Genomic DNA, 19,431 nt, shown 5'->3' with positions numbered 1-19,431 from the left:
TATATATTTTTTCCCGGACTAAAACTATCAGGAGAAAAGCGATTTATTGCACCGAATGTTTTTAGGACGTCATGTTCATGACTGACAATAATTTTCCGTCTATGGTGAAGTTCATTAGAATCTTCGTTATGTATTTACTTATTTATGTGTTTTTACTATTTTAATTATATAATTATATTATTTTTAAAATAAAATTATAATTTATCCACTTTTATCATATTAAAAAACTATTTCACCAAAGACATGTGTGGTAAGAGTAATCAAATATAAATCTAAGTTGTCAATTTTAATCAAGCACCATCTTAACTGGCATAAGCACTAATGTCATCTTACAAATAACAACAACATTAAAACTTAAGTTATTCCCAAGCTGACATATTGTACTACGTCATAAGACTTGAAAATTTCAAAGATGCTCTCTCAAGTCACTTGCCTCACAAGGAAGCAAACTATTGACTTCATCTCTATAAATATAACTCAAAGCCAACAACCACTCTTCACTTCCAATTAACAGAGAGAAGAAATGGAGAACTATCATCAGAGACTTGAAGAGAAGCTGAAGAAAGAGAGAAGGAAACCTCTTCCAAAAAGAGGCCAAATCAAAGCCAAGATCTTTGGAAACTTAATTCATTCAATGATTCCCAAGTTTTCCAAGAATGGTGGAAGTTCAACATCAAGAAACACTTCTCCTGCTTTGAGTGGCTACACTTCTGATGCAAGCTCTGATTCTTAATGTTTCATGTTGATGTTGATGATGATGAGAAGTCTTTTTGGTATATAGATTAGGAAAGACTAAGTTTTCCATCAATGTTGAAAGGAAGTTGAGGATGGTGGATTTTTAGTTTTTTTTTTTTTTAGTTTACTTTTTGGGGTGTAAATTTGTTGATTTTTATGAGCAAATTATATGCTTGATTTTAATGTGCATTTTTTGATGTAGTATGGGATTTAATTAAGGTTGTTTTTGTTATCAACTACAGTTTGTGTTAATTTTGCAAAAAAAACTTTATGGTTTTTACATAATTGGATATAAGTTTGTTACTGGTTGTGATTTAAAAAAATATTAAAAAAATTAGTGACTTGGATGATCTGGTTGGAGTGGTATATTAAAGTTAATTGTTGATTTTTGGATATATATAATATATCAAAACTCACAATTTCAACGCTGGTGAATGATATCTCTTTTATATTTAAGCATGTTTAGCAATTAATTTAATGGATTTTATATCGGAATAATTTAATATGAGTTCTTACACAAGTTTGTTTATTCATTAAAAAAAAACAATCAGACAAAAAAAATAAGAAAAAAAATTTAAATCTCAATATTAATTTTATAGACAAATATGGCATGTGTTCAGTTTTGTTTTTACCTATTTATTTTACTGGTTCTATAATTTTTTTTATTTTTAATGCATGAAGTTTATCAACTTATTAAAAAAACACATTTGAGAGCAAAAAAATATTATTAATTTTTATATATTTATATGATAAAAAATAATTATAATTTTACAAAAATATTAAATTACCAATTTCATTATTCTATTCGTGTAAAAAAAGAAAAGAAAATGAATGCCAAAATAAGTCCATATTTTTATTGACTTTTTTAACCACAAAAACATAAAAAATTTTCAGGAATATGTCAGAAAATCTTATGTCAATGTGGACTTCCTAATCTTGATTACTTCCACCCAAAGTTTCATGTGTGATGGAAAAGAAAAAATATAATAATATTCCATGAATATTCACATATCTGACATTGTGACACTAATGGATAACTCCGAATCTTTATTCACTGTTTTCAATATCTAAATTTTTTTTAAAATATATATATATATATGGTGTAAAGGAAAAGTTGTAATTTGTCTATGTTATTTAAAAATTGAAATTAATTAATATTATTTTTTAATGACTAAAATAAAGATGCAGATAAAATTTTATAAATTGATTAATATATAATGGTATTCTAACACTCATCTTTAAACTGTTATTACTGATGTATTTCTTGATAGTTAATTAATTACAAAAACATATATTATTAGATATTAGATGTAATCACTGACTTATTTATTAAATAAATTTTATTTTAATATTTTACACATGGCATCAAATCATTTGTTTTTTTAATAAAATAATAAAACCACAATATATTTAAAAAAAATACACAACCACGACGTATTTTTGAAGAAAAATAAGTAAATTATACTATAAAATTACAGAAGATTTTGAATAAGTAATCATCCACCAATATAATCCAATGAAAAATAAGACTACAAACACTCTCATATATATTTTTTTTTATAAAATCAGATAAGTGATAAAACAAAAGACAAAACATAATTTACATATACACTATTATGGTAACTTGAGTGATCTTCTGGGAATAAATAATTTTTACACAAAACTCTTACATAAGACTTTGAACATAAATTTTAATCTGAGAGATTCGAATTCGAGATCTTTTTAATTATAATTACAGGTAGTTATTGTTGGACTAGTCCGCTATTCTTACACTAAAAATTATTAAAAAGATTCAACAAAAATTAGTTGAGGCAGCCGGCTATCGGAAAAAGTTGCGAAATCATTTATATTATCATTTGCATATGTAATAACTACATAAAAAAATAAGAAGTGCGTGCACGTGGTCTTGTGAATCCGGTTGCTTAGTGACCAAGCTACTTATTTTGTGAGTGTGACGTCATCTCAATCACGAATCACTGACGTCATAATTCATTATTTGCTTTTAGTTATTGTTGTTTTTTTTGGGGGCATAAAAACTAGCTATATTTTAATCCATTATTATTAACTATTTCCTAAAAATTTTTCATTTAAATTTTTTTAATAAATATTATATTATTTTTTTTCTTTTTGAAAAAAAAAAAATTATGTTTTTTTTTTTTAATGAACGAAAATTTTATATATATAAATGGACAGAGTCACAGAGCAATAAAGGCACGTCCAGAAACACCCTCCCTCAACCAATGACATGAGTTCTGCGGTTTTATCCTACTGACTTTTCAAATATTAATTAACAAACATTTTTTTTTTCATCAATAAAATTATGTTCATCTTAAATCAACATCAAATTATAGTTTAAAAAACATATATATACATATTTAGAAAAATATTAAATCTATAAATATAGATCCAAGCTCTTGCATTTACTCTCACTTCTCCTTCTTCATTATTAGCTCACTTATACTAGAGATATACATCAACATTAATGCCAGGAGGACAAGCTACTACCACTTCAAACACAGTGAGTTCTTATAGTAACCAGCCACCAAAAAGAGGCAAGATAACGGAAAGGATCATAAAGGACATAGCCTCCATGGTCTCAGGCAACGCCATCTCATCCGCCGCCGCCGCCGCCGCCGCCGGCACCAAATCTTCTGGTATCCGGAACTAGAATAGTTGTAGCTTGTGATCCTTCTTGTAATGTCTTGTGTTATATATAGTATAGATCTGGATCTCTTTGTCCTTCTTTGTGTTTTTCAATCAATGGTTTTCTAGCTCTTCTATTTTCATCAGATGAGTTAATTTGTTTTTGGTTTGAAAGCTCACTCTCACTGTTTGTGTTTGGTTTCTTGTTCGTTTGGTGGATGGGTTTGATGTTCTTTCTTTTTATGTATGTTTTTATTATATAAACATTTGATAAGCTCTTTTGTGAAGGCGTTCGTTTTTGAGGGATATATATATATATATATATATATATATATATATATTCTGAAATTCAATTTTATTTAAAGTTCATGGAAGGGAAAAAACACATGTGTTTAATTATTAAGTTTGTTTCATTTCATATTTCTGATTTTTTTTTTTTAATGAAGTGTATGTATTAAAAAAAATGAAAACAATGTGTAAATTCTGATTTAATTGGGCAAAAAACAATAGAATGAGACAGGATAAATTTCTTGGGTCCAAGTTTTGAAAAGGGCGATAAGCACCTGTCTCTACGGCGTGTGAATTAGTTGCGATATCATGGGTGAATTAATTTTTTTTGACAAGAATTTGAGCCATCACTATTTAACACGAGATATTTTATTTTGGTGCTATTAATTACTTGAATTAAGTGATTTTGGTGAAAAACAAGAATACAACACAAGGACTTTTCAAAATACCACCCAATATCACCTATCCTAATCTCATTCAAGCACGTTTAACTTCAAAGTTTTGATAAAATCCGGTGTTTAAGTGCTTGTACAGTGGGCATTGTGGCATATAATTGAGTTAATTAATTGTCAAATAATCAGTGGAGCATTTTAATTTGGCTAATTATTTGAGCATCTCAAACATAACTTTGTTATCCTTGGATCGCTCTCTATGGAAGCTCTGCCTCAGCCGCCCTTCACCCTCTTGTGCCTACTCATTGTTGATGGTTTGGTCAATTTTGCTTCTTTTTCTATGTTATTGTCCTTGTACTTAATTTTATTTAATTTTATTTTTTTTAATCATCCATCCTTCCACTCTGATATGTCTCATATTTTGGATGGTTTGGTGCATTTTTTTTTTTCTATGTTTTTTTATGTACCCAACTTCTTTTTCAATTGTCCATCCTTTTCAATCTGATGTGTTTAATCATTTTTGGTGGCATGAGGTATTTTTCTTTATGTTTCTCCAATGTCATTATTTGTGCATTTCACTATCCATCTCTTTTATAACATTTTTTAATAAAAAATAGATAAATTATAATTTATTAAAATAAAATGAAATAATAGATACATGAACAAAAAGAAGCAAATAACAAAGGTAAGACCTTTTTCGTTTTAATTTGTCGCCTATTTTAATATAATTTTTTTGTAATTTATCATTATTTAATAATTGGGTTTTGTAACATATATAAAACTCAAAACGACTTGGAAAAAATGCATACTCATTGTAGTGAATACCCTTTTCTATAATTGCAATTTAAGTGTAGCTTAAATTTTATTAGTATTTTCTCATACTTATATGAGAAAACATTTACTATTAGTGACTAACATGTCCAAAATCCATCTGAGAAAGTTTAATATTTAATATTTTCATGTCTATATTATTTTACACACGCATAATATTTAAATATAATTGTTTTTTTAATACTTACTTTTTTTATTTTTATTTGGTCATATTCTAATTATGATGATTAAAATTATTAATTTTTTGGCAATTTTTTTTATAATTTGACGACAAATATTTTTTTATTTTTTTATATTATATTTGAGAGGTTTCGTACCTACACAAAAAAAAAATAGAAAACTACTAGATTATACTTTGGTTTTTAATTTTTTTAATATTTATGGTTTATTTATTAAGAAGCACAATACACTGAGGGAGAAATGGACCATTGCTAGAAAAAAAAAAGCAAAAAATCTTTTAAAAAAATAATAATACATACAAAAAAACAAAAAAATAATAATAATAAAATAAATAAATAAAAATCATAACTTTAGTAGAGTACCGGAACAACAAAAGAAAGTGCGGATTCATTGAATCAAACTAAATATTTTGGATTGTAATGTTTTTATCTGCTGTCCAATTTGATGTTGATGCTGATGATAATAACCATTCCAATTAATTGGATTTTTGAGTTAACATTGGAAACAGGCAAGAGGGGTTTTTTACTTGCTTTCCTCACATTTTTAACCACATGAGAGCAAGTGGATGAGACACAAAGACAGCCCGTCTATTATGGCCAAAACAATAAGTGGCCACTGGCCACTCACCAACAGCCGTCAATTTGGACTTCAGAGGTCCACGTCAGCTTTGTCGGGATAATTAACACATTATTATTATTATTATTATTATTAAATTAAGTTAATCAACCTCCCAATAAAATCAGTTCTAGATATGGAAAATAAACATTAATTAATTACCACTCAAACAGTATCACTACCATTAATTAATTTATGTGTTATGATATCTTTAGTCATATACTTCATAGATAAGTTTATAAAGAATGGACAGCTGTTTGGCTCTTGGTGCTTATAACTTTTTTTTTTTAAAAAATTTTTTTTTGTAAAATAATAACATAGGTTATTTTTTAAATTCCATAACGAGTGGTTTCTCGTATTTGTAAATATATATATATATATATATATATATATATATATCAACAGTATTATTTTCTTAATAAGTGTAAAAAAACTTCACTTGGCATGAAACATGATTTTATTTTTTTATTTAAATTTTTTGTTTAGTGAAAGTTAAAAAAAAAATAATAAATTTTAATATATATATATATATATGTGATATAAATCATTTTTTAAATAAAATGATGATTTGCCTATTTGAGTTAAGTTAACATTATTAACAATTTGATAATTATTTTTACTTTTGTAAATTTGAGAAACACACATTATAAAATCAACGATAAAAATTATTGTCCTTATTTTACGAAAATTGAGAACCACAATTTTTATTTATTTTTTCAAATATATATATATATATATATATATTCTTTCCATTTTTTTTCATTTACCTTGATTAATCGAATGTTACATATCAAAAAATTTAGTTATCTTATAAAATCTTATAAAAAAATTAGTTATTTTTTTTAAAATTATCAATAATTTATATTTTTATATTTTTTTTATATTTAATTTAAATAAAAGAGTTGATAAAAAGTAACAGAGGGAGCATTATTTTATCCTCCCAATTTACTGGTGATTGATGGAACTCCTGCAAAGAGTTGAGGCAAGTCCATGCAGTTTGACCCCGGTGAACGTCCACATGGTTCAAGCAAGGTTCGTTGAGATCATCTAGCCAATGGGCCAACCTCAACATTTATGAGCCATACCAGGCCCGGCCCTGGACAAGATGAGCTCCTAAAACTATAGGAAGCCTGTCCATGGCAGGACCGCATGAGCTAGCTCGGACAGAAGCCCATGCAACGGGCCGGGCCTAAGTAAGCTCTGGCAAGTTTGCATTGCCGAGGCAGCACGAAGGGTTACTTGGGCGCAAGGACAACCCACACAAGGGTTGCTAGGGTACATGTAATCTTATAACTAGCGGGGGCCAATCTTACCAAAATTCACGGGTGATGAAGCACATCAGGGCAAAATTATAAATTATTATTATTATTTTAATAAAAGTAACAAACATCACATTAAAAAAAGTTGTCAAATAATCATCAAATATGATAATGCACCAATTACAGTAGATTAATAATCTTTTAAATATTTATTAATTTAGCGAGATATCTCATTAGGTAATTAGAGTCTTACTATATATATATTTAAAAGATTTTTCAAAAACCAAATTGACTCCCACGATAGGAATCTAATGCACAATAGATAAACAACATTACTACAATATTATAATATTTTTATAATATTTGCACAGGACTGTAATGTTACTATTGACACACAAGATGTCAAGATTCAATCTAAATCCGACATTGGTAAATAAAATATTTATTTATGTAAATTCCCCATGGACGTAAAAGTCGGTTAACTTTGTCAAAAACCTTTATGGTGACATACAACTTCTAGAAGCTTGATTAGTCTTTTCTCCATAAAAGTTCTAGTTAATAAATAACTCCTATTTATCAACTTCTAAAAGTTCAAGTTAATTTCATTACTTTTATTTATCAATTTATATCACATTAATACATTTCTTTTGACAAAACTGGATAAGATGTTGACCCTCAACCAGGTTTGATGGAAAGGAGTCAAATCTCATCAACATCTCACACCATTTATATCAATTTATAATTTTTTTATTAATTTAAAATGTTTTTCAAACAAAAGAAGAAGAAAATTGAGGGGGGGTATTTTTTTTGCCGGAGAAATGAATTTCTTTATAATTTTGAAGTATTGACTATGGTATTTATTGTGATAGAGTCATATTTGACTATAAATTATATTTTATTCTAGAAAAATACATTTATTTAATCTTCTAATTAATTATTATAATAAATTAATTGACTTTCTATATTCGTCTCAGTGAAATTCTTGTCCCGTAGAAAATTTAACAATTTGACTTATTTTGTGCTAATAATAGCAAATAAAATTAATTAATGGTTTCAATTTTAAATTATCTTCAAACAAGTATATATATATATATTTATGAGTGCATCAACTGTGTATGTCCTTAAAGTTATTATTCTCTAAAGATGTTTGATAATAACCAATAAATTATCATCTAACAGCTAATACTATATAGGGAATTATGCATAATTACTATTACTCATTGTATATAATACTATTTGATATCATACATAAAATGATGACAAATGCACATGCAACATCACTGTAAGGATCATAGATTTAAAATCTAAGAACATTCCTAAAAAACACACACTCATCTACATCTAGTATGCAAGTATATGCTGTGTGTATAAATATATGCTGTAAAAAATAATTTCAAAGTAATTTTAAATTATAATTTCCTAAACAGTCCATTTACTTTTCCAAATTTACTCTTTATTTTTATTTTTTTCACAAGATTATTTTAGAATACATATAAAAATATATTTTATAAAAGAGATTTAGAGTTCTATTATTTGTTGAACTATATAAAGATTTGGATTAGTTAATAAATAGCACAATTCTAAAACAACTTAGACTTCTAAGAAACTCTTCCAAATTATTTAACATTTACAATTGCTGCATCTCAACATCCATGATATTAACGCATAACCAAACATTATTAGTAAACAAAAAATCTAAATTAAGAAACCAAACACTAATTTATATGTTAATTAATAGATATAATCTTCTAACAAGCTGGGGTAGTTGTTATGAACAAGACTGCAGGTTTTTCATTAATTTGATGCAGTATTGTATATATATATATATATATATATATATACATATATATATGTTGTTGTGCCCACCAGTTAAGCAGATGGGGACGGAGAAGTAGGTCCAAATATTAATTATATATTTATGATGGGAAAAACTAGTTGTTCAACCAATAACTACTATTATTTTCATTTAAAGATTCATGAGAACAATTCGACTGTTTTTTTGTTGAAAAATACTTCTTATGGAAGTATATATGAAAATTTTTCCTATAAAATAACATGAAACAAGATATCTAAGAATATTAAGATTGAAAAGAATGATAAAAAGGGGTAGTTGGATACTTGGATGAATGATGAAAGAGTAACACAATTGAGAACTCTATTCTCCACTAAAATACATTCAGAAAGGAACAAAGTTTGGTGTGTGCTTTCTATCAATCATTCATCCCAAGTGAATCTATTAGTTAATATCAAATGGGTATTATTATCATACAGCCCTAAAGACAATGGGGTGGGGACCCTTAAATAATGCCATACCTTTTGCCGGAGAACACAATGAAAAGTAAAACACAGTGCAATTGAAGACAGATAGGAAAGAAGATAGGCAGACATGTAGACAAAGCTAGAGCTAGAGCTAGAGCTAGAGCTAGAGCTAGTTCTTTCTTTCTTACTTTCTTTGTTTCTCACAAGAAAGATTAGAAGTTATGAGAGAGTTCAAAAGAAGGTACTAAGACAGGCAAAAAACATAGCAAGACATTTAAAAGATTCAAAGCATTCATACAAACAAGAGCTTTTCTAAAGTCAGATGATGATAAAATAGCAGCACTGTCTAGATGAATAGACAAAAGTTAAAAGGCAAGCAACACAATGGTTTTTATTTGAAATTGAAGATACCTTAAGTGATGGGAATACACTAGGGTTCAGCCATTGAAGTAGTAATGGTGAGCAGCAGAGGCAAGGGGGAGCTCTGATGAATGGTTGGCTGGAATGGAAGTGTTGGAGAATCCTGATGATGCTGCGGCGGCGGGACTGTGCCTCGACATTTGCCAATTCCACCAGTTCAGAGTGGCCGCCGGCGATGTCGTTTCGAGAGGCCTCTTCTCTCTTGTTCTTTCCTGCATTCAAAATAATCTCTAATGAAACCATTTGAATATACAGTCAAATTCGATATTTTCGAATGTAGTGTAGTTCTTAATATGATGTCTAGAGTTAAACATTGTTGATATATATGTTTTTAACCTTATTTCTCTGATGCTGTCAGTACAAACTGGAAAAATGAATGAAGACAGGTTACATAATCACTTTGTGAGGACATGCCATTTGTAATTTGAGGGATCAGATGGACAAGGATGTAGTACAATGAATACAGACTGGGTGAGTTGTAACAATCATACTAATTTAATATCAGGCAACTTGACAATAAAATGAAGTTGACACTGAGAACAATATGTCGTGAAGATTACTAGGGAAACAAACATAAGTGCTGACGATTTAAATGTCAGATTATGTTGCCAGAAAACAAAATAAGGAACAAAGAGGTCACTTTCCACAACTTAGCTTATCTGGGAGCAATAATTAAGAGTTCAAGGTTAACAACGTAAGAATTTTAAACTAAAACAAACTCTAACTTCTTGATTTGTGGAAAAGTATGTAGTGAAAACAACAACAAAAAAGTTGTTTTCTAGACAAGAACTTTAGAAAATTAAGTACTGGAAACTTTAAATATTCCAGGTTGTATAACCTCCGAAACAATATGCCAAATCTTAGTGTGAAACATTGAAGTTGAAAAAGACAATATGGGGGCACTATATGAATTGGGGACCAATAATGTTATGTGGGGCGAAAACATCAAGTGTGTGGGAGACATAAAAATTAATTACCTCATACATGGGTAGGAAACCAGAAGGAGCAGACCAGATGCGTGACTCCTCATTTGTCAACGATAAGCGATTTGGTTGAATGCTCAAATGGGAGGAAGGGTCAGCAAACTGGAGCAGAAAACAAGTAGAAATTGCCACAACCAAATAAATTCGACTTAATTTAATAAGTGAAAAACATCAGTATGCCTTACAACGTTAAGAGAAGGAAAGCATCACCTACATGTACTCAATATACTCCTAGGATGAAAAGTAGAAATTAAAGAAAATTGTGACATGAATTTATATATCGAAAAATAGTAATTATCATAAAAAGATCATGAGCATTCAATTGGTAATAGTAGTTAAGATATGTGTTTATCAATGACATTGGGGTAATGGGAAGACAATTACCCTAGCTTTCCTGTGATCAGAATCATTGAAAGAAGCACCCTGTAATTGGAGACCCATAATATTTAGGTCCTTCTCTAGATTATGAACTGAAGGTTGAGAGAGCCGCAAGTTCAGATCAAGGTCAGCATCTCCAGCTACAGGATTCAAATCAAATGAATAATTGAGCCCTATGCGACCGCTGAACAAAAAACATAATGGAGTTAGACATGAACTTTAGGTTAACAGTATCCGCACCATCAACTTCAGGAAGTAATTCCCCTTCATAGGTATTTGGCTCAAAGTTAGTAACAGCTTCCCTCCCATTGCATCTGAGAGCTGCTTTGTCATAAGCTCTGACACCCAACATCAAAAGTTATCAGAAGAGAAGAAAAAAAGTTTGAAATAAAACTATGCTACTATTGAAATTTGGAATGGAAATTGACAACAAGAAAAGAATAATAACAAAGCAAAAAGCAAGACTTCACACTAAGTACGACCTTGCAGCCTCTATTTCACTGTCGAATAGCCCAAGATATATGTACCTGCATGCAAGCATTGCTTTCGTATTGGTAAAGGATAGATAGTTCAAGGCTTTTAACTTCCCAAAGAAAACCAGGAAGCAATCACATCATAAAAACACAATTTTGGTGTGTCACTAAATAGATGTACTTTTAAGATTTATCTACCACATTTGACATCCATGGGAATCAATCCTTATCATATTTCCATAAATAAAAACCAGAGAAACTTAAGAAACAAAAAGATCAAGAGAGACGTTCTCACTTCTTGCCAAGAAGCTGCCCCATGCGAGCCTCCCAACGGCCGCACTTGTGAAGGGTCACTCCTCTATACTTGGAGCTCCCTCTGGAGAACCCGGTGCTCTGGCGACGGAGCGAGTGGACAAATTCCTCCTTAGTTAAATTCCCCATCTGCAGTGAACCAACAAAACAAAGAACAACATTGAATCCACCTACAGCCTAAAAACATCTAAAACCAATACAACCATGCATCCATGAGAGCACCTGCTTCAAATCTTCATCATAGTCACTGAGATTGAAATTAATATCAGCATCAACACCCCGGAACTTAATCGCCGCCCGGTCGTAAGCCCTGCAATCTCAACAACAACTAATTTAAATAAAAAATAAAAAAAATTCAATCTTTATGAGCAATAAAATCTTGAAGAACAAATCCAACCTTGCAGCAGCATGAGCAGTGTCGAAACCCCCTGAAACCCCAATCCAGACAAGGAAAACACACAGTCAGATGAACAGAGATCAGTACATCGATCAAACAAAATCACAAGCTATATAGATTCTCACCCAAATACACTTGTTTCCCACAATCCCTGCAAACGAGCACCAAACTCCGATTAAATCAAAGACACTCGATAAACATCAGAGAGATTTCGAAAGAGAGGCAAAGGAAACAGACCATATATGCGATTCCCAACGCCCAGTGCGACGGTAGAACGTGACCCCACGGTACTGCGAGCTCCGGGACCTCGGTCCCCGCCTACTCTTCTTCACCTGCACCTGCGGCGGTCGCTGTTGCTGCGGCGCCATCCCACCAATGCTGGGTGGAAGAAACCTCGGATCAGTCCATGGCGGCTTCACCGTCGCCGAGTCCCCAGCCACCAGCGCCGGTGGAAAGAACATCCTCGTCACATGCTCCGCCTCCTCCACTGGCACCCCATTCTCCCCCTCCCCTTCCTCCTCCCCCTCCACCGCGCTTCTCAGTATTCCAAAGCTAAGCGCCATCGGAGCAGGGTTCGAGCACGAATCCTCATCCCCCGGCCCATTCAGCACCGACGACTCCGACGTCCCGGAGCCCTCCGCTGCCACCCTCGTCTCCAAAGAAGCCGAGCACTCGTTGAGATCAAGCACCATCCTTCACAGCCTTGAATCCTCGATTGATCCTTCGACCTTTCAATCCTTCACCTCTATGCTTCGCCTCCCGCTTCACTCATTCCATCGCAGCCACGATGAGAAGCAAACCACCCCAAAGCTCGCCGGCGCCGGCGATCGGAGACGAGAGAGAGAGAGAGAGAGAGAGAGAGAGAAAACCAAGACGCGATAACAACGAAGGGAACCAAAAGACAAAGAGTACAAATATATAGAGTAAGAGAAAAAAGAAATACAGGTTCACAGTGCCGTACACGCATCCACCGGCAAATTTCGGTCATCCGGTTTCCCATTATGGCATCCCCAACCAAACCGGCGCCGTGTAAATATCTAGGACTGTCTTGTTTTGGGAAGGTGAATCTTGACCGTTGGATTGCAGTGGACGGATAGGATGGAATTGACCTGCCTTGTCATTTAAATAATTTAATAAAATTTGTATCTTTCTATACTTCTTATTGTACCAAATATATTAGTTTTTGTTTGAATTGTTTGCCCACAAATATATTTTTATATTTAAATTTATATGACAATAAGAAAGCCGAAAATTTTATAGAAATCGAGTAAAAATGAGAAAATGGTTTATCTATATATATATATTTGTTATGAAATTTTCTTGTACAACAACTTTTGTCAAAAAATTTTGAGCATCATTTATTAATTGTATCGGATTGACAACGAATTTTAACATGAATGATTTAAATCTAGTATTATTACAAAACATGTCATCTGGATAAATTTTTTGTAATATACTAAATATGATAGAATTCAACATTCTTGTAAAAATTTCTATGAAATATGTAAAATATGTCTAAATTGAATAATCTTCCAAAAATTTATAAGTGATATATTAAATGTGTCAGAATTGATCAGCGTATGAAAAAATTTTTGTGCTATATACCGAATGTGTTAAAATTCAATTACTTTGGAAAAATTTCTATGGCATATATTAAATATGTCATAATCCAACAACTTTGCAAAAGTCTCTCTGTGATATACCAAATGTATTAGAATTCAACAACCTTGCAAAAATTTATGTGAGATATACTAAATATCTCTGAGCTTAATAGTCTTACAAATTTTTCTGTGAAATAAGCTATCGATGCCAGAATTAAACGGTTTTGTAAGAATTTTTATCTAATATGGTGAATAGGTTACAATACAATAGTCTAATGCAATCATTTATTAATAGAACAACAGTAAATATAAGCCATGCGGCTAATAAACAATGAACTTTGAATGAAAGGTTAAAATGTTCTTTAGTATCAAACATGTCCACCACAAAAAAATTGTGTAATATACCAAATATCAAACATGACTATCACAAAAAATTTATGTAATATACCAAATATATCAAAACTCAATATCCTTATGCATATTTTATTAATTGTATCACTATGTAAGCCGCGTGGCTAATTGACAATGAATTTAGAGATAAATAACTTAAATATATATTTTCGTTATTAAATACATCTTTCGCAAAAAATTGTAATTTGTACCTAATATGTTAAATGTGTCCCAACTCAACATACTTAACACAATTTATTAATTCCATCAACCAACATGATTGATTGGCAATGAATTTTAAAATGAATGATTTAAATGTAATTCTATTGTTAAACAAGTCTTCCGCAAAAATTTTCATGTATCAATAGTTTTACACATTATTTATTAATTGTATCACTGTAGATGTAAGAGGCATTGTTGATTGATAAGAAATTTTTAGATGAATGATTTAAATGTATATTTATGGTAAAAAAGGTCTTGAAAAAAGTTTTGTGCTAAATGTATCAAAGCCTAATATATAATCTAGTGCATTATTTATTAACAGTATCAGTGCGTATGTTAATTACGCGTTAGATTGATAGGGAATTTTGAGATGAATGATTTAAATGCATCTTTATTGTTAAATAGATTTTTACAAAAATTTTGCACAACATACCGAATGTGTAGTAATTCAACCGTCTTTATTTGATAATAATTGTATTATTGTGGATGTAACTTACCTGGTTTATTAGTAGTTAAGTTTGACATGAATGATTTAAATTTAATTTATTATTAAATCTGTCGTCTGCAAAAAAATTTGTGCAACATACCAAATATGTCAGAACTCAATAATCTCACATTATTTATTAATTGTACTCATGCTGATATATGCTAAGCAGCTAATTTACAGTAAATTTTGAGATTAAACTTGGCTTTTGTAAAACTTTTTGTGCAACATACCAAAATTGTCATAATTCAATAGCCTTATAATTCACTCATTAATTAAATTACTACTACAGATATAAATGGCGGGGTGACAGTAAATTTTGAGACGAATAATTTAAATATATTTTTATGATTAAAAAAGTTATCTAATGTGTTAAATAATGTGTTAGAATTCAATAATTCTCATTTATTAATTATCTTACTATGGATTTAAACCACACGGATTAATTGATAGCGAATTTTGAGATGAATGATTTTAACATATCTTTATTATTAAACTGGTTTTTTAGAAAAAAAAAATTGTATAACATATTAATTGTGTCTCTTAAAACGAATAATTTAAATATATTTTTATCATTAAATAAGTTATGTATGAAGTTTTTTATCTAATATACGTAATTTGTAGTATTGTCAACACTCTATAACCTTACACATCATTTATAGACCACATCATGCTTGATCAAAATAAAAGTAAATTTTGAGATGCATGATGAAAATATATTTATGTTATTAAGTAGTCATTAGGCAATAATAATCATGTAATATATTTAGCAGCATGAAAGTTCATTGTAGCAAATAACATATATTATGCCTTGGTACATATCTTTCATTACTTCTCTTTGAGAACTAAAAGAAGTAAATAATATACTTTCAATTTATTTATTTAAAATAGATGTTTTTAGATTGATTTGGATATTTTAAGAAAAATAACTCTAGAGGAAAAATATAATTTAAATTGACAAAAACAACATATTCAAAGGGAGACCGAGAATGGTATATATTAACATATTTTAAATATTTTTTTTATATATACAAACAAATTTAGTAGTCTATTATTTATAGGTTTACACACGTAAGTGCTTAAAAAGTCTTGTATTTATCACTTCAAGAGAATTTCTCATATTTTGAATAACATAACTTGTATTTTAATAATTAGAAATTGAGGGCATATTTGCTTTGTTGAGAGTGAACACGTTAAAAACATACCTAAATATGAATAGTGACAATTAAGTGTGCAAAAAACATAATGAAATAACTTTATCTGTTAAATAGCTGTTCAAAGAAGTACAATGATAAAGAACTTCATCAAAAAGTGATAATATAGGTGAGGTACATGATGAGTTTTTCACTGTTTAAGGGTCCATTGATGTCTTTCATTTTAGTTCATGTTTTTAATAAAGCAATGTGTATATTAATTGTGTTTTGATGGTGAAACAGGTCTTACCTTTTTCTTCATTCGGTGTAAATACTTTATTAATTTAATTGCAAGAAAACAAATGAAGATATCAATCATTATTTTTTCCCTTTTTAATTATTAATTATTTTGAGCTAAAAACACTTATAATAGCTAACAATCTGTTTATCTATTAATACTAGATTTTTTATGTATAGTATTTATATTATATTATAAATTTAATTTTTTTTTTTTGATAAAGTAGATAAATCACATATATTAAAACAGAAGAACAGAGAACAAGTCTTACATCCAAACTATTATTAAAAAAATATTTAAAAGAAAAAAAAAATCCACCAGCAACAAAATATTAAAAAGAGATAAAAAAAAAACCTTAAGAGGAGAGAGAAGACTCTCATAGGTAAAATAATGAACAGAAAATTAGCCATCGCCGGTTGGAGAGTGTACGCTTATAAATTTTGATCTTAGCTCATACAAAATGAAAGAACAAATAGATTCAAAGATTAATCTTTTTTATTCAAATTTTGAGATCACGTGTCAACGTTTAATTTTTAAAAATAAATAAATAAAAAATAAAACACATGATATTAAAAAAATAATGATAGGAAAAGAAAAAGGGTAAAAAGATAAAAGAAAGATTGTGTGCAATTATGATGGTTGCATGCAGGACTATGATAAGAAATGGATGATTAAAAGATGTCAAAGAGAAACAACACAAGAGGGAAAAATGTCAAGGGTCATACCCAAATTGGTACTTTTAAGAACAGTTAATTGTACTATAGAAGGACATTTTGTTGGTGTGCTGTGCAATATAAGATTTTATATTTTTATCTACTAAAGAAATCAAAGTACATCCTCATACGGTTTTAAAACATACCGTACAACTTCTTTTTCAATAAAAAAAAAGTTTAGTATTTTAATTTTTTTACTCTAAACTAATTTCAAACTAATATTCAAGAGCAGAGTTTTTAAACGAAATATTTTTTTGTAAACATAAAAATTTGAACTCAAAACTATTTATTCAAATAACTAAATTTTTTTATAAATAATATATTATTTTATAACTATTTTTGAGGGTTTAACTCCATGGCTTTTTCACATGTAAAAAAACATACATTATTTTAATATAACTTTTATTAATGATATATCAATTTATAACTATTTCTGAGGGTTTAATTTCATAGCTTTTTCTCACTTTAAAAAAAAGTAATACACCATTTTGATATAAGTACAACTTTTAATATCACAACAACAACAACAACAACTCTGAAAATTAGAGTTGAAACATTATTTTAAAAAGAAAAAAAAAACTTATGGTTTAGAATGCAACTCACAAACAACTACCTACCACACATGTCAAACATGGCAAGAAGACAAAATGGAGATGGTCACCTTCCTAAATTATCTAAAATTAAATTATAATTTTTTTTTCAACTCTAATAAAAATTCAAATAATTCAATAAAAAAAAAAAGAAGAAAAAAAAAGGAAATAAAACAAGGATAAGAGAAGATTGGGCCACATCATCTCAAATCAATCAATCAATGACTGCCAACCAAACCAAGGGACAATGACACATCAGCCAAGATGAAATCAGAGCCGTTGATCAGGATGGTGAACAGATGGTGGGGACGGATAGAGGAAACACGAGAAACAAATCAAAGCGCGGGACCCACAAGACCACCAACCAAAAAAGAAACATTTCCCCTTCCGGTAACTTTACAACCTTAAACCGGCTCTTCTCGTATTCGCCGTTTTTTCCGGTTATGGAAAACAACCTAGATACGACCCACCGGCTGGTCCCGGTTACCCAATAAAACCGTGAAACGTTTCCCTTAACTTTTTAATTATTTATTAATTTGTTGGTCACTCTAGAATCTTTTAATATTTTCTTTCCTAAAGTTGTGGACGTCGTTGGTTTGCGTCAAGCTCCTTTCCTTTTTAATATTATTTCCCTTCTCCTCCACTAGAAAATTATTGTTTATTTTTTTAGTACCATGATGTTACATTATTATATTATCATTATTTATTTATTGGAGAAAAATACCATTGAGCCCTCCGATTCATGCAATTTCATTAGAAAAATAACCTTTAATTTTTTTTATATCCCTAAATATTTTTAAATAATTTAATTTTAAATTTAAATTCATACCATATAAAATTACCAAATTGCTTACTAACAAATAACAATTAAAACTTTCAAGTATGTATTAGATGAGAAAAAAACATTCTTAACTTCTCTTTAGTAAATAATGATACATCTTGACACTAAATCTAAGAGTTCAATGTAAATAACAAAATATTCAGAGTTAATTTAAAATTTTAAAATTTAAATATATACATTAAAAAAAAATAATTTTTGATGGCCTATATATATTAAGTAAAAAAAAAAATTAACTTTTGGGGATACCAAAGCCTCACAAAAAATCTACTATGCCTCCCTCTAGTAGCAAATATAGGTGACATAGTAGTATGTTTAATGCTCTCTAGTCTTGTTTACTTGTCTCATTTTAAAAGTTTTTTTTTTTATTTATCCATTTAAAAAAATTTGAGAAGTATTAAATATTATTTTTTTTTTTAAATTTACACTCTATATTTGAATATTTTTACAACATCCAATAAATTATATTCAACTATATATTTTTTAAAATATATTTTAAATAAAAATAATCTTGAAAAATTAATCCTACTTTTTATAAATTTATGAGTGAGAGAGTGAGAGAGTTGCATACCTTGAAAGGAAAGAACAGGGCCCGGCAAGTGGATATGATTGGGAACCAGACGAAACATAAATTATGAGGACGTTTGGTTGTTCTTTTGCTTTGACGGTATGATGTGTTTATCCTCACCTATAAATAAATAGAATAGATAGAATAGACATGGGTCATTTTATGGAAGTTTATTTTAGTTTCTCAAAAGACTAGGTAACACTTGCTTATTTTTGAAGTATTCCTGACTTAAAAAATTTTCAACAGCTTTATATTTTGCTTTTAATAGTGGTTTTTTCTTTTTCTTTTTCTTATTCTTGTTATATCATGCAACCTAGATAGACTAAAATTGAATTTTCCTCCACAAATAACATTTTTGAAAACATATAATTAAACAAAAATAATGATCTAAACATAAAATATTTTTGCTAAGAAACAAACTAAATAATT

General features: G+C 29.4%; 1 protein-coding gene across 2 annotated transcripts; it reads right to left on the bottom strand.

Moving 5' to 3' along the window:
* Positions 1-9,528: 9,528 nt before the first annotated feature.
* On the bottom strand, positions 9,529-13,049 carry LOC120273088 (APETALA2-like protein 1). 2 transcript variants are annotated; one of them, XM_039279733.1, is made up of 10 exons: positions 12,403-13,049; positions 12,291-12,316; positions 12,166-12,196; positions 11,991-12,078; positions 11,752-11,897; positions 11,466-11,510; positions 11,224-11,321; positions 10,990-11,123; positions 10,600-10,707; positions 9,529-9,834 (listed from the first exon to the last, which is right to left on the bottom strand). In XM_039279733.1, exons 1-10 carry the CDS (start codon positions 12,855-12,857, stop codon positions 9,640-9,642), a joined length of 1,326 nt encoding a protein of 441 aa, XP_039135667.1. In that variant the 5' UTR covers positions 12,858-13,049; the 3' UTR covers positions 9,529-9,639. The 2 variants fall into 2 exon arrangements, with proteins under 2 accessions (XP_039135667.1, XP_039135668.1); XM_039279734.1 differs by lacking the exon at positions 11,466-11,510.
* Between the last annotated feature and the right edge of the window lie 6,382 nt (positions 13,050-19,431).

Source organism: Dioscorea cayenensis, chromosome 12 (genome assembly GCF_009730915.1).
Source record: "Dioscorea cayenensis subsp. rotundata cultivar TDr96_F1 chromosome 12, TDr96_F1_v2_PseudoChromosome.rev07_lg8_w22 25.fasta, whole genome shotgun sequence".
Lineage (NCBI taxonomy): Eukaryota > Viridiplantae > Streptophyta > Magnoliopsida > Dioscoreales > Dioscoreaceae > Dioscorea > Dioscorea cayenensis.
Note: the sequence above shows the minus strand (reverse complement) of the source record. Positions and strands in the feature narration are given on the sequence as shown.